The sequence below is a fragment of the Pongo abelii genome, chromosome 5 (assembly GCF_028885655.2).
Source record: "Pongo abelii isolate AG06213 chromosome 5, NHGRI_mPonAbe1-v2.0_pri, whole genome shotgun sequence".
In the NCBI taxonomy this organism is placed as follows: Eukaryota; Metazoa; Chordata; class Mammalia; order Primates; family Hominidae; genus Pongo; species Pongo abelii.
Genome location: NC_071990.2, coordinates 76469678 through 76484299, shown reverse-complemented (window position 1 = coordinate 76484299; position 14622 = coordinate 76469678). Strand labels below are relative to the sequence as shown.

The following is a 14622-nucleotide window of genomic DNA, read 5'->3' as shown; positions in this document are numbered from 1 at the left end:
GACCTCTTCACCCTAATACTAATCTGAAGCCATTAGAGCATTTTAAGCAGTAAAAGGACATGATGATTAGAGATGAGTTGTGGAGTGATAATTCTGGATACATGTGAAAAACAGACTGAAGAGATAGGAGAATACTTAGGAAGCTACAGCAAAAATCCAGGTAAGAGATGGTGACAGCTTGGATTAGAGACTATCAGGACTCACTATTTAGAAGGTTACATCAGCAGGACTGGGGGGCCTACCTAAGGGAATATACATCTGTGCTGTTCAACTTGGCAGTCACTAGCCATGTGCTCTACAGCAGCACTAGCCACATAAGACTACTTAAATTTAAATTTTTAAAAATTAAAATTAAGGCCAGGCATGGTGCCTCATGCCTATAATCCCATCACTTTGGGAGGCTGAGGGAGGAGGATCACTTGAGCCCAGGAGTTTGAGACCAGGAGACCAGCCTGGGCATAGTGAGATCCTGCCTGTACAAAAATAATTAGCTGGGCGTGGTGGCATATGCCTCTAGTTCCAGCTACTTGAGAGCCTGAAGTAGGAGGATCACTTGAGCCCAGGAGGTTGAGGTTGCAGTGAGCCATGATTGTGCCACTGCACTCCAGCCTGGGTAACAGAATAAACCCTGCCCCTCCCAACCAAAAAAAATTTAAATTAAACGAAATTTAAAATTTAGTAACTCACTCATTCTTAGCCACATTTCAAGTACTTAGGAGTCAAATGTGTCTCATGGCTACTAAACTGACAGACATGGGAAATTTCCATCATCATGGAAAGGTCTTCCGGACAGTACTGACATAGAATGAGAAGAAAAACGGGCCTAACTTAAATCCTGAAAACTGATAACAAATGTCCAGGTAGAAGAAAATGAGCCTGCAGGGGAATGAGGAATGGTCAGAGAATTCAAAAGAAAAGCAGGGGCATAGGCCATGTCAGGAACCAAGAAAAGGATATGTTAAAAGGGTTGGCCAGAGTCAAATGTGGCTATGAAGTCCACTAAAATAAGAACTGCAAAAGGGACATTTGCTTCAGAACAAGGCAATCACTGGTGCCCTCATCAAGGTGGGAGCTAAATTATCCTGGAGTTAAAGAGTAAGTGGAATGCATGAAACTGAAAAAGCAACAATAACCTATTCTGGGAGAGAAAAGGAACTGGAGAAAAACAGTAAGGAGGAGGAGGTAGCTGTAAGAGAATGTGGCTCAGAGATGAGATTTCAGCATGTTTAAATGGTAATGGGAAAGATCCATCTGAAAGGGAATAGTATGACACACATAAACAATGCTGAAGATCCATGAAAAACTAGGAAGAGATGGCTTTCAAAGAACTATAAGCCTCAACCAGGAAGAGAGGAAGTAAGCCCATCTGATAGCAGAGGCACAGAGATTTGAGGAAAGCAGGATGGGTCTGACCAGTTTCTGATGAGAAACAGAACATGCTGACCAGGAAAACTTGGCAGGACAGGTTTGAGAGCCCTTTAATGATCAGTGATGATGAATTAAACTGGTGCCTTACTGTCTTGTCTATCAACCCTGTGCAGACAGTAAGAAAGAACAGAATTAGATTCATCAATAGCTATGGTTTTGTGAGAGAGGTCAAGGGTAGACCAGATTTGTGAGGCGGGGGCTGAAGCTTATATAGTTGGGGAGAGGCCTTTAGCGAAGCAGACAATTACATGCAGGGCTTTGGAAGGGGTTTATTTAAATAAAGAACCCTGAAGCTTAAGTAATCTTAGCTTCACAGTAAATCTACCTCTCAAAGGAGCAAAATAAGGAGTCAGAGAAGAAGAAAGTTTAAGGAAGTATCAGGAAGCTGAGTTGGATCAAAAGGTAAACAAGAAAGGAGAAGGCTGACACCTTGGGAAAAATTAGGGGTAGTGTTGGTGAGGAGGGAGGACGGGCATGGCATAAAGCAAACAGAGCAAGCCTGGTGCCTGAGCAAGGTCAGACATGGCAGGGTGAGGGGTAGGAAGTGATAGTTTAAGCAAATGCATGAAGTGTCACAGATGCAGAGGGAACTGTGTTTTCATTTTCTTTACAAGTGGTGGAGTGGGAAGAAAGGCCAACAAAACCTACCTTCTGACCATCATGTGTGGAATGACAAATGAACTACTGCTGGACTGAGACGGCTGCCTACTTAAGGAAGATCCAGTTTTGCTGTTAGAGGGTTTTCATAAATGTTTAATGTGAAATTGTTTATTTCACAATAAACAACATCTCAATATTGCTCAAATAATTTGCCATCCATGCTTTTCTTTTCTTTTCTAAAACAGATCTTGCTATGTTGCCCAGGCTGACTTTGAACTCAGGCTGAAACAGTCCTCTTGCCTCAGCCACCCAAGTAGCTGGGACTACAGGTGTTCACCACCACATGTGGCTCTATACTTTTCTTATAATTAAAGAAAATATAAGATGAAAATTTTATTGCACTGTAAAATAGTCAAGATAATGGTGAATTATTTGAAAATATTGAACCTATTAAATTGTATTTGAGCTATGACTACTAACACACACTGACAGAGATTATGAAAATACCTGAACACTGAAGCTGAGACAGAATTTGAGCACCTTCAAAGTGGTGGCTTGTCATCTTTAAGTTAGGTTTGATGCAACGAATAAAGCTTGCTCCCTAGGAAAATAAAGGTACTTTTTGTTACAATACATATAGCATCCTTAGTTTTCTGTTTGTATGAATACCTGCAACTTTCAAAGCATATTAACATTAACATATGAACCTGTAAAAGTAATTACTAAAGAACTCAAGCCTAGGAGCAGTGGCTCATGCCTGTAATCCAGCATTTTGGGAGGCTGAGATGAGCAGATCACCTGAGGTCAGGAGTTCAAGACCAGCCTGGCCAACATGGTGAAACCCATCTCTACTAAAAATAGAAAAATTAGCCAGGCATGGTGGCGGGCAACTGTAATCCCAGCTACTTGGGAGGCTGAGGCAGGAGAACCACTTGAACCCAGGAGGTGGAGGTTGCAGTGAGCTGAGATCGCGCCACTGCACTCCAGCCTGGGTGACAGAGTGAGACTCCGTCAAAAAAAAAAAAAAAAAAAAAACCTCAAAATTTTACAAGCATACTTTTTCTGCTTTGAAGCTTACAATGACTTTTTGAATTACTAATTAATAATATTACAAAAATACTACATTTTAGATTTGAATGTCAAAAACTGTAAAAAGTCTTTCACTGTAAAGTTTAACACATTTAATTTTTTAACATATTTAAACAATACATTTTGCAGGCTGATGTACATGTGATTTTTTTCTATATTTAAATGTATTTATGTATGCCATATTTCTGTGATAAGGAAACTTCCCTATGACAAAAGGAGTAAATAAAATTATGCCCCTTAAGACTTAGGCCAAAGTGTAAAAGAAAACAAAACAATATTTTCAATCATTCTATTTCGAAAACATACAGCAGGTCCCTAAGCTGCGCTGTTGTACATTTTAACATTTTGTTTGTCAAACAATATTTTTTAAAGCTTAAAGGCATTCATTTGGAATCAATTATCAGATTATGCTGAATGAGGTAGAAACAATACTGATTATGTACACAATGAAACATACTGTTGAGTACTGAAGCTAATAGACATCCAAATAACTGTTTCTCTTCAAAGTAGTTACCTTGCAAATAATTATTTCAACAATGATGCTCCCTACAAACACTTTTATTTATTTATTTATTCATTTATTTTTATTTTTATTTTTATTTTTGAGACAGAGTCTCGTTCTGTCATCCAGGTTGGAGTGCAATGGCGTGATCTTGGCTCACTGCAACCTCCGCCTCCTGGGTTCAAGTGATTCTTCTGTCTCAACCTCCCAAGTAGCTAGGATTACAAGTGTGCCCCACCATGCCCAGCTAATTTTTGTATTTTTTAGCAGAGATGAGGTTTCACCATATTGGCCAGGCTGGTCTCAAACTCCTGACCTCAAGTGATCCACGCGCCTCAGCCTTCCCAAAGTGCTGGGGATTACAAGCGTAAGCCATGGCACCCGGCCCACAAACACTTTTAGAACACGTTTTAGAAATTCTTTTTGTCTATAAATCACAAAGTAATCTCATAATTTTAGAGCAGCACCCTCTCTAAGAAATAAAAATAAAATACTCTCTTCATCAGACTTGGTTTTTAAATATACATAGCCTTAAGAGATAGATATTTGCAGCCAAAGAGGATATTAAAAAGATTTTTAATGGTTCCAAAAATTGATCTAACAGTAAGTTAAGCAACAATAATACTGATATAATAAATGTCTGGCTATTCAAAATGACTATTTGGAAAAGAATACGCAAGTTCTAACTAGGTGCTCACGCCTGAAATGCCAGCACTTTGGGAGGCCAAGTCAGGCAGATCACTTGAGTCCAGGGGTTCAAGACCAGCCTGGGAAACATGGCGAAACCTCATATCTACAAAAAATAAAAAATTAGCCAGGAGTGGTGGTACATGCCTGCAGTCTCAGCTAGTTGGGAGGCTGAGGTGGGAGGACCACTTTAACCAGAGAGGCGGAGATTGCAGTGAGTTGTGATTGCACCACTGCACTCCAGCCTGGGCGAGAGAGAATGAGACCTTGTCTCAAAAACAAAAAAACAAAATTCCAAGTTCTGTGGATTTGTGTAAAACATAAGTCTTACTTTGGAATCATGCTTCATTTATATAAACCACATATAATTTCTATGATGTTTTTCTCATTTAAGAAAATGGGGTGAATTACTAAAATGTAGAGTTAAAAAACAGGCTTCTAATAAATTTTGTCTCTATAGCAGGGCACAAAAATATTTTGTCCATTTTTTCCACATCAACATTGCCATGTCTGGAGAATGTTACTATAAGAGTAATAAAATAAGATTGAATTTCATGCCTAATCTTTAATCCTAAAAAAAAATTCTTCTCCACAATTACTACTTATTTTCACTTTCCTGAAACTGTAAGATAATCTTAATTTTTAAATAGTCAAGAATTCTATATATTTATAAAATAATCTGACTTCACATATATATTTGACCTTTCTTCAGAAAAAAAACTAATCAAAACGATAACCATTTTTAAAACTAATTTTTTAAAATAAGGGAATAAAGTTTAAAATGTATTTTTAATTAGTACAGGGTTACTATGCCTACTTGCATAATTACTAATAATAGTTTTAGATGACCAATTAAAAAAAACCTGTTTCCTTTTTAAGCGTACTCACAGTACTTCGAAGTTTATCCAGAAGCAAATTTAACTGTGTCTGTGAAAGAAAGGAAATCAGCTTATTATTTCAAAAAGCCAAAGTACACAGTGTCATGAGTTAATATTAGCTCTCCAGTATTGGAATAAAATAACATGCAATAATATCCAAATACAACACATTCCAGTTTAACAACCTCCTGGTACACAAATTCTTTAGCAGACAGCATCATGCAAAATGGCTAATGTAATGCAAGAACAATAACTTACACAGAAGTTGTATAATTAAGACTGAAACTTAGCAATATTAAAAAACATACACATATTTGCAGATGGAATGAATGAGGAAAAAATGTACAGGCAATGAAGGAAGTAAATGAAAATAGTGAGGATGCATTTAATAAGAAATCAATAGCACAGTCTTTGAATGTGGCAAACTGTAGTTTGTGTCACACACATTAAGAATGAAGACATATTTAAATTATACACTAATAGTATATATTAGGATTGTTTTATGGAACACTTAGCATAAACAAAATTGTCCTGCCTAGCTACAGAAATCCTCTGTAACTTTTTTTTTTTTTTTTTGAGACGGAGTCTTGTTCTGTCGCCCAGGCTGGATGGAGTGCAGTGGCATGATCTCGGTTCACTGCAAGCTCTGCCTCCCGGGTTCACACCATTCTCCTGCCTCAGCCTCCCGAGTAGCTGGGATTACAGGCGCCCACCACCACGCCCGGCTAATTTTTTTGTATTTTTAGTAGAGACAGGGTTTTGCCATGTTAGCCAGGATGGTCTCGATCTCCTGACCTCGTGATCCGCACGCCTCGGCCTCCCAAAGTGCTAGGATTACAGGCGTGAGCCACCGCACCCGGCCTCTTTAACATTTTAAAACATTTTACATTTCAGTTATTTTTAAATGCTTGGACAATTTTCTCAAAAAAAATTGACAATGAACATTACAAGTTACTATGCTTTCTTGTTTTTATAACATTGATTATGATGTGGTGTGGTTCAGTGTATTAAAATCATTTATTTGCCTTACTACTCTGCAAAATAAGTTAATTATGTAAAATTTTTCTATCTAGATTTTATACTGAGATATTTATTATACTACTTACAAAAGACAAACTAATGTTAATTTTTAAAGGAACACTGTATTAATCATAGCTATAATTAGTAAGTATAGTTTACTGAATGTCATCTATAAGTCAGGTACTGCTCAAAGCTTTTCACAGGAGTTATTACGTTTAATCTAATTAAGGATAGAACATGACAATCCTAATTAAGGACCTCATTTTACAGGTGAAAGCATTGAGATCCAAAGAAATAAATAAGTTGCCCGAGGTTACGGAGCTAATAATGGCAAAGTCACGATTCCAACATCGGCCTGACACCAAATTTCATTCTCCTATGAGTGATACTATTACAGTATACATCACATATACTGAGAGGCTTAAGTTATTAAAATGGAATGGATTTGTCATTGAATTCAAGAAATACAGTTGTATCCCACTTATCTCATTGACAGAGTTCTGACAACCGTAATCAATCTGAACCACCATGCCTGAAAAGTATTAAAGTGACTAATTTGGAAAGAAAATAACTGTCACAAAGTCCAGACTCCTTCATCCACAGACTAAGCACAGTATTCTCCAAAAAAAAAAAAAAAAAAAAAAATGGAGATAAAGTCAAAAGAATAGAAGCATCAAAATAAACCCTTAGCAGCTGAGAAAAGAGGGAAGAAAGTCAACTACCAAAGAACAGCCAAGGACCATAAGGCTTTAGAGTAAAAAGCCTCAGGCAACTCATGCTTTATTTGTATTTTATTTTTATTTGAAAACACACAAATATTCTTATAATAGAATTATGTTTCCATCAAAAAGGATGACTTTTTCTAAAACACTAACAGTCAAGGGTTTATGTTTCAATAACCTGAAAAAGGCACTTTCCAGTAGAAAATTTCTGGTTTCCAGTGATGTTGGATAACTGAACTATTGCTGTAAATGATAGCCTGTTTTGTGTTTATTGCCTTATATACTTCAATTTTAATTTAATGAGCTATTCTACTATATTTAAAATTAAGAATCTATTACTATTTCATTTCAAGGTATCTCAGAGAAAAACGTGAAATATTTTATTATTTAGTATCATTCAGCTATCACTTTCAGTGGCTTAATGTAAAAAAATACATTGTATTAAATATAAGCAATTATAAGAAGTTTCAAGGCTCAACATAAAAGATTATGTAATCCAAAGAAAAACTGTAAGAATGTCTTTGTTTTTATTTATATTGTCTAAAATTTCAAGTATGCTCTTATCAGCAATACTACAATAATATTAGAGTAGGAAAATAGTGAATGACATCCATTTCATATAGGCAAATATACTATTTTTAAACCAACCTGCTATCAAATGTCAACTCAGAAATAGAAGAATATTCAAATAAAAAAAAAGATTGTTCATTGAATCAGAAACTCATAACAATGAATATAACTTACAACAAAATTCAAGGCTTTTTATTCAGTTACCTAAAAATGTATTATGAGGTTTTTCCCTATATTTATGTTTAAGCTTAAAAAAAAAACTAGCTCTTATAAATATTTTATCAATTTAGTTATTTAGAGCCCATTTCAATCCAAAATAAATTTGGGGAGGCTTATATTATCAGTACCATAACATTCTGACACTTAAATCTTTTTTCCTAATTACATTATTTCAAATATTTAAAGTACCTATAGTGAAAGGCAAATGTAGAGTTTTATTATAAATATAATAATACTTTGTAGAAATATATAAGAAATTAATTCTCTCATATACATTTTTTGTTCTACATATTAATTTGTCATTCATTAAACTCATAACATCACAAATTTTAACATTATTTTTTCTACACTCCTCAACAACTAGAACCAATTAGTAGTGTTCTGTTTCTGAGACAAACCCTGTGCCATTCCTTGTCAGACCTTGAAGAATAAATTCCTGATCCAAAATTAATAAAACAAATGAAATATTCTTCCATGTTAAATAAGCAGTTTGAAGAGTTTGCCACACCTAAGTGCTTATCTTTAACAGAAGTTATTAAAAGCTTTAATCAAATTTTAGTGTAATATGCACACCCAAAATGCCACTGTGAGAGAAACACATTGAAAATGAATTACAAACTGAATCATTAACTTCAGATGGGCTCTTTTTAACATGGCAGCCACTTTATAAATAGGAGTCCATGAAGGCGATCATTTACCTGAAGCCCCTGGCTGTGCCTGCTTTCCTCTCTCAACTCAACTAGTCCTCTCTAGCCATCCCGAGCTGGACTACTCCAGCTAAAATAAAACTGCTGAATGAGGAAGGAAACAGAAAACACATGGGAAAGAGAAAGTTTGAAGGTCAACCAGACAGTATGCAGAAGCAAGAACATTAGGAGAGGCAATCAGATATGTTAAGAACCAAGAATGAATACATTCAGAAAATTACAAGCATTTCTGTATGTTCAATTACTAGGCCTACATTATGATATTTTACATACAAATATCAACAATGCAGGGTCTGCTCTTGAACTTCACTGTGAGATTTCTGACAGTGATCTACATTATCCATTTTAGAATATAAAACAATAATTTCATTTTAATATAGTAAAAAAAATTAAATAACACAAATACCTTAAACTTGTTTCCCACGCTGATGAAGCTAAGTTTTCCTGCTTTTTGTTTAGTATCTTTGTTGTTATTTGTGGATGATTCAAATAATTCCCGTATAAACTTATCTCTGGATTCACATATTAAGGATTCAAGAGACATATGTAAAGCATCATTATTTTTCTCCACAAACTGGGTCTGAAAAATAAATCAAACAGGAATGTTTCTGTCCATCTTGTGATAACATCACACTTAACATGGCTCTGTCCAAAGGAACTTTCTGTGATAACAGAAATGTTCTGTATCTGCACTGTCCAATGCAGTCACCACTAGTCAGTGTGGACACTGGGCACCTGAAGTGTGGCTAGTGTACTGAGGAATTGAATTTGTAATTTTACTTAAATAACCACGTGAAAAAATTAATAATCAACACATGTGACTAGAAGCTATCATACTGTACAGTGCAGCTTCAACATGAAATGGTTTTCTCCTTGTAAAAGTTATACTCACTGTTTCATAGCACACTGCCCCCGCAAAATGCCTGATAATGAAGCCTTCATCATCTCTGATGTTCCTATGAACTGCCAGCTTAGATTTTCTGGGAATCTGAAAAACAATACATATATGAGTTATTAAATGATCAAAAATATATTACATAATCATTCTTTAGAAAACAACTGAGATGTAAAACACTTAAAATTATACAGGAAATTTTCACACTTTTCATAATTATACTGCTATTATGTATTGAGTATGCCTTAAAGTATCAATAAAATCTAGCAAATATTTGGTATAATCTCTTAGGAAAGAAAATAGGTGTTAAGACACACACGCACACACACACACACACACAGAGACAGAGAGACAGAGAGACCCCAAAAAAAACACAATTTAAAAGCACATGCTTGTAATAAAAAAAAATTTTTTTAAAAAAGCACATGCAAAACACAGTTGACATTTTACAAAGTTAACCACCTATTTCTAAAGCAGTGGTTCTCAACCTTGGTGCTCTGTTAGAGTTACCTGGATAACTTTAAAATCTAGCTATCTCCTTCACGTCAGATGAGTAATGTGCCAACACATTAACAAGGCTGAGGGAGGAAGATCTCACACATGAGCATGAAAATCAAATCATCAGGCTTATGAACTACAAAAGGATCAACCTGGAGAACTTTTAAACGTCCCAAAGCCCATACCATTTATATCAAATGATTTCCATGTGCAGCCAGTCAAAGAAACACCTGTTATCAGCACAGGGACTCTCCTACCGTTTCAAATAATATAGCCTAACATATTTACACAAGGAGCCTGACTCTATTTCAAGAAAACTAAATCATTTTAGGTTGTACCATTTAATCATAATATCTCATATGTATATCATAAAGTTTCTAAAATGTTTTCACTTACAAGATCACATCTGACCCTTGAAATAACCTAAGGGTAAGAAAAGTGACGATGGGCTAGGTGTGGGCTCACACCTATAATCCTACCACTTCGGGAGGCCTGAGGCAGGTGGAATGCTTGAGCTCAGGAGTTTGAGACCAGCCTGAGCAACATGGCAAAACCCCATCTCTATAAAAAATATGCAAAATTAGCCAGGCATGGTGGAGCAGGCCTGTAGTCCCAGCTACTCAAGAGGCTAAGGTGGGAGGATGGTTTGAGCCCTGGAGGCAGAGGTTGCAGTAAGCCAAGAAAGTACCACTGCACTCCATCCAGGGCAACAGAGCCAGACCCTGCCTCAAAAAAAAAAAAAAAAAATGACATCATCTACAATTGAGAGTCTACCGCCATACCACTCTGAATGCGCCTAATCTCATCTGATCTCAAAAGCTAAGCAGGGTCAGGCCCAGTTAGTACTGGCCAGGCACGGTGGCTCATGTCTATAATTCCAGCACTTTGGAAGGCTGAAGCGGGCGGGTCACTTGAGCTCAGGAGTTCAAGACTAGCCTGGACAACATGGCGAAATTCTGTCTCTATTAAAAAAAAAGAAAAAGAAAAATCTAAAAAAATAAAATTGAGAAAACTGACTTGGGAACCTTAGAGCCTTGCTCAAGGTTGAAGAGGTAGCAGAACAGAGAGGCTCTTCCCTGTGGAAGGCAATACACCAGGACAAGGCAGAGTGCAGGCTCTGCAGCCAAAGTGCCTAGCCTGACTCCCAACCTACCATTTCTTCACACGCCATATTAGGCATGTCACTTAACCTCTTCTTGTATGTCTCCTCATCTGTAGCATACACATCTAACAGGATTAAATAATTCAAGTAAAAACATTAGAATAGTGCCTGCCACATCTAAGTGTTCAATAAATGATTATTTTATTTATTTTCAAAAAATACAACAAAAGGAATAACCTATATTAAATAGGATTTACTGCTTTACTCTTGTTCTTGGTTGACAAAAGCAGCCAAGGCCCATTCTTGATGCTTCAGTTTACTGTCTTTTAAGTCACATGCCTCTGAGACCCTCGTGACAATTCTGTTGACTAGCAATTAGTGCCCCTGGTAAGTCACCTGCTTGTGACTCTAGGTGCCAACTCCTGGTAAAGGTAACCACGCATCTACAGGCTGGTCATAACAAAGACCAGTGAGCTATTAAGGAATAGGGCTGGATATATATCTTCAATTTTAGCAAAAGTTTTGTTGAGGATACATATTTGTTTTATTTCTATCTCCACTGAAGTAACAGAAATAGGTTCCACATTACAAGAAATATTTAGGGATACAGAAGAATTGCAAGTCAATGGAGCAGGTGGTTGTGAGATTTTAGTCCCTAGTGAAGGTTAACACAATTATATCAGCTTTTCAGGTAAATCCATTTCACCTATTTACCACTGATTTTGTTAATGATGAATAGAAACAAAACTACTTGTTACCATTCACTTAAGTTTCTGGATTCATCAAAGCAATAATCATTATACTATGTTACAATCTCAAAATAATATACAGTTTGTTTGGGAGGCAATTTTGCCTATTAGTTCCCTAATTCCACTAAGCAACTCTAAACAGCTTTTCTTTTTCACTCTCCTGTTTGTTGTTGTTGTTGTTAATGATGTTGTCTATGAGATGAGGCAGCACCTATCTTTGTGGTTGAAACTGACATCCATTTGTGTGGCTAGCACATTGTCTGTGCTAGCCAGGCTCTTTCTGGGTACAAGGATGGAGCTGTGCTTTTATTACCTCAGGTGACGATGGCTGAATGAAAAGACAGGCTCAGAAGAGGTGAACACAGAAACATCTCAATAGCCACACAGTCCACCCTCATGGAAAATGGCTCCACTTTTCATTGCCACAAAGACTCAAGCACTTTGGGAAGCCAAGGCAGGGAGATCATGGGGTCAAGAGATTGAGACTCTCCTGGCCAACCTGGTGAAACCCCGTCTCTACTAAAAATACAAAAATTAGCTGGGCGTGGTGGCGCATGCCTATAATCCCAGTTACTCAGGAGGCTGAGTAGGAGAATCACTTGAAACCAGGAGGCGGAGGTTGCAGTGAGCCGAGATGGCACCATTGCACTCCAGCCTGGGTGACAAGAGCAAAACTCTGTCTCAAAAAAAAAAAGAAAAGAAAAACAGAAACCAGGTCTTCTGGCCTTTTAGAGTGCACCTCTCATTTATTTCTACTGCTGTCTGTCTGCTTTTCTCTTTACCCTATCTAATCTCTCTATTGCTTCAGATTCAATTTCCCTCTCTGAGTGTATTTTCCACTCAAAACTCCTTAGGAAAGAAGGTCAAAATGAATTGGCTGATCATTATCTAATATGTATTGCCTGCACCAGTCAAGAGTTCTAAGCCACAACCTTAACTGCTGGTCTTACAAATAAGCAGACAGATGGCTGCTTGCGACTCCGAGTGCCAACTCCTGGAATGTGATCAAGGTCACAAAACAAAGCAACTGATACCCACTCAGCTCAGAAGGGAGACCGTGAAGACAGCAGGTAATTCTCACTATACTTTTATTTTTTTGACACAGGATCTTGCTCTTTTGCCCAGGCTGGAGTGCAGTGGCATGCTAACAACTCACTGTAGCCTCGACTCCCAGGCTCAAGCTGTCCTCCCACCTCAGCTTCCCTAGTATCTCAGACTACAGGCACATTGTACGTATTAGACAGGTGAAATGTACTTTTCATCAGAGAAAAAGTCTCTTGATTACATAAAAATCATATATAAATATCCATTTAAGGAAGATACTGTGCTGGATATAATATAGTTGCTCTACACATGCCATAATTTTTATTCTAATTATCTAATAATATCTAATAGCTAATGCACCTTTTTAATAATGTCTCGTCCCACCATGTCTTAATTTCAGAATGGCAAACTCACAGTGAGTCGAAAATGATCCTTGTGCTTTTGGTGAACTGCAGATGTAAAGTGTTGATCACTTGGCTGGGGAAGGCGATTTTCTTCATCCAAAATATCCAGTATTCCCACTAATTTGGCTTCAATTAAATCTATTTCAAAAAATGAAAACACTCACAATAGTGTAAAAACATAACATTTTAAAGATATGTGAACAATTCACTGATCACAGATTTCAAGGACTGATCAGAAACAACATAGCACGTGATTCTATATGTGTTCTCTCAAAAGTTATAGAGAGCTGACGGATTTTTATTTCAAATCTGGCCATTTATAAAAAAGTAACAGTATATATTTAATATAGGTTTTAGAAAAGCTACTACATAAAGAAAGCAAATGACTATAATAACCATTCCATTTGTAAACCAGAAGAAGAGGCTAAGGAATTGGAAATTCCTTCTTTTCCAAATGACAGCTATATCCAAAATAAAGTAAAACTACAGAAACCTCTACATGCATAGCTTTTTAATAATACTTTTAGAAACTGATGTAAATGCTTTCAATCAAAATCTGTAACAACACATTTTTATACTCCTTCCATTTGTTTGAAATTCCTTCCTGTCCAAAACTAACTATAAAATGTAAACTGCTTGAATACAGTATATAACAATTATTAAATGGAACAAAGCTATAGGACATAGGAAGAGAGAGATTCTAACTACATTAGTGAGAAAATGATGCTTCTTGGGTAATTCGTGATAGGGCAGGAGGGGCATGCTGAACTAAGCTACAAATGCGAGTATTTTGATAGATGTAGCACGAGGTGAAAGTGGGCTGAAAGACAAATGGAAGGGGAAGAGTTCCAGCCATATCAAACCACACAGTCAAAGACACAGAGGTTAGAAAGGGTCCGTGTGTTAAGGAAATGTGGAGCAGACCAGGTGAAATGCGAAAGTGCTTTGAAAATTTATACTGATGTAAAGTAGTATTATTATTATACTATTTTTTTCAAATCCAGCACATAGCTACTGACAGGATTATCAAACTGTTTTAAAAACAAGGCTTGCCCAACAGTTTATTTTAGAGATGGGGTGGGAAAGAAACGGAAGACTGAAAACTGGCTGCGATGCTACAGAGAAAGGTTTCTTTATCACTAAAATGAAGGCAGAGCCTCTATTCTCCTGCTGCGCAGTGTTATCTGGCTGTGACACATGAAGCCAACTCGCAACCAGTTAGAGGATGCTGTCAATGCACAGAATACAGCAGAACCAAGAGAATCACGGAAAAGCAGGGCAAACCCTGACAAACTTGCCTGGAGCCTGGCCTAACTATGGACTTCCTCAGGTGAATAAATCTCTTTACTGACTAGGCAATTAAGTTTCCCCCTTAACCAATTCACATGCTAACTATTTAAATAGGAAAACATCCTTCAAAATAAATAGAAGAGATTATAGAAAACTTCCAACAAAGATACCTTTGATGTCTTGGTAGGAAAAAATAACTTCCAAGCAGTAATAGAGAA

At 36.8% G+C, this 14622-nt stretch overlaps 1 protein-coding gene and 1 non-coding gene across 10 annotated transcripts in view; both read right to left on the bottom strand.

Moving 5' to 3' along the window:
* Window positions 1-14622, bottom strand: part of MYO6 (myosin VI) — a 163186-nt gene that overhangs the window by 36027 nt on the left and 112537 nt on the right. For all 9 annotated transcript variants that reach the window (XM_054557769.2, XM_009242014.4, XM_054557771.2 and 6 more), the window contains 5 exons: window positions 13125-13252; window positions 9315-9410; window positions 8829-9002; window positions 5195-5233; window positions 2536-2629 (listed from right to left, as the gene is read on the bottom strand). In XM_054557769.2, the coding sequence (XP_054413744.1) occupies window positions 2536-2629; window positions 5195-5233; window positions 8829-9002; window positions 9315-9410; window positions 13125-13252 (531 nt within the window). The remainder of the gene's footprint in view (window positions 1-2535; window positions 2630-5194; window positions 5234-8828; window positions 9003-9314; window positions 9411-13124; window positions 13253-14622) is intronic.
* LOC112134084 (small nucleolar RNA U13) lies at window positions 9861-9963 on the bottom strand. The gene has a single exon (XR_002915667.3). It is a non-coding gene; the product is annotated as a small nucleolar RNA U13 (small nucleolar RNA).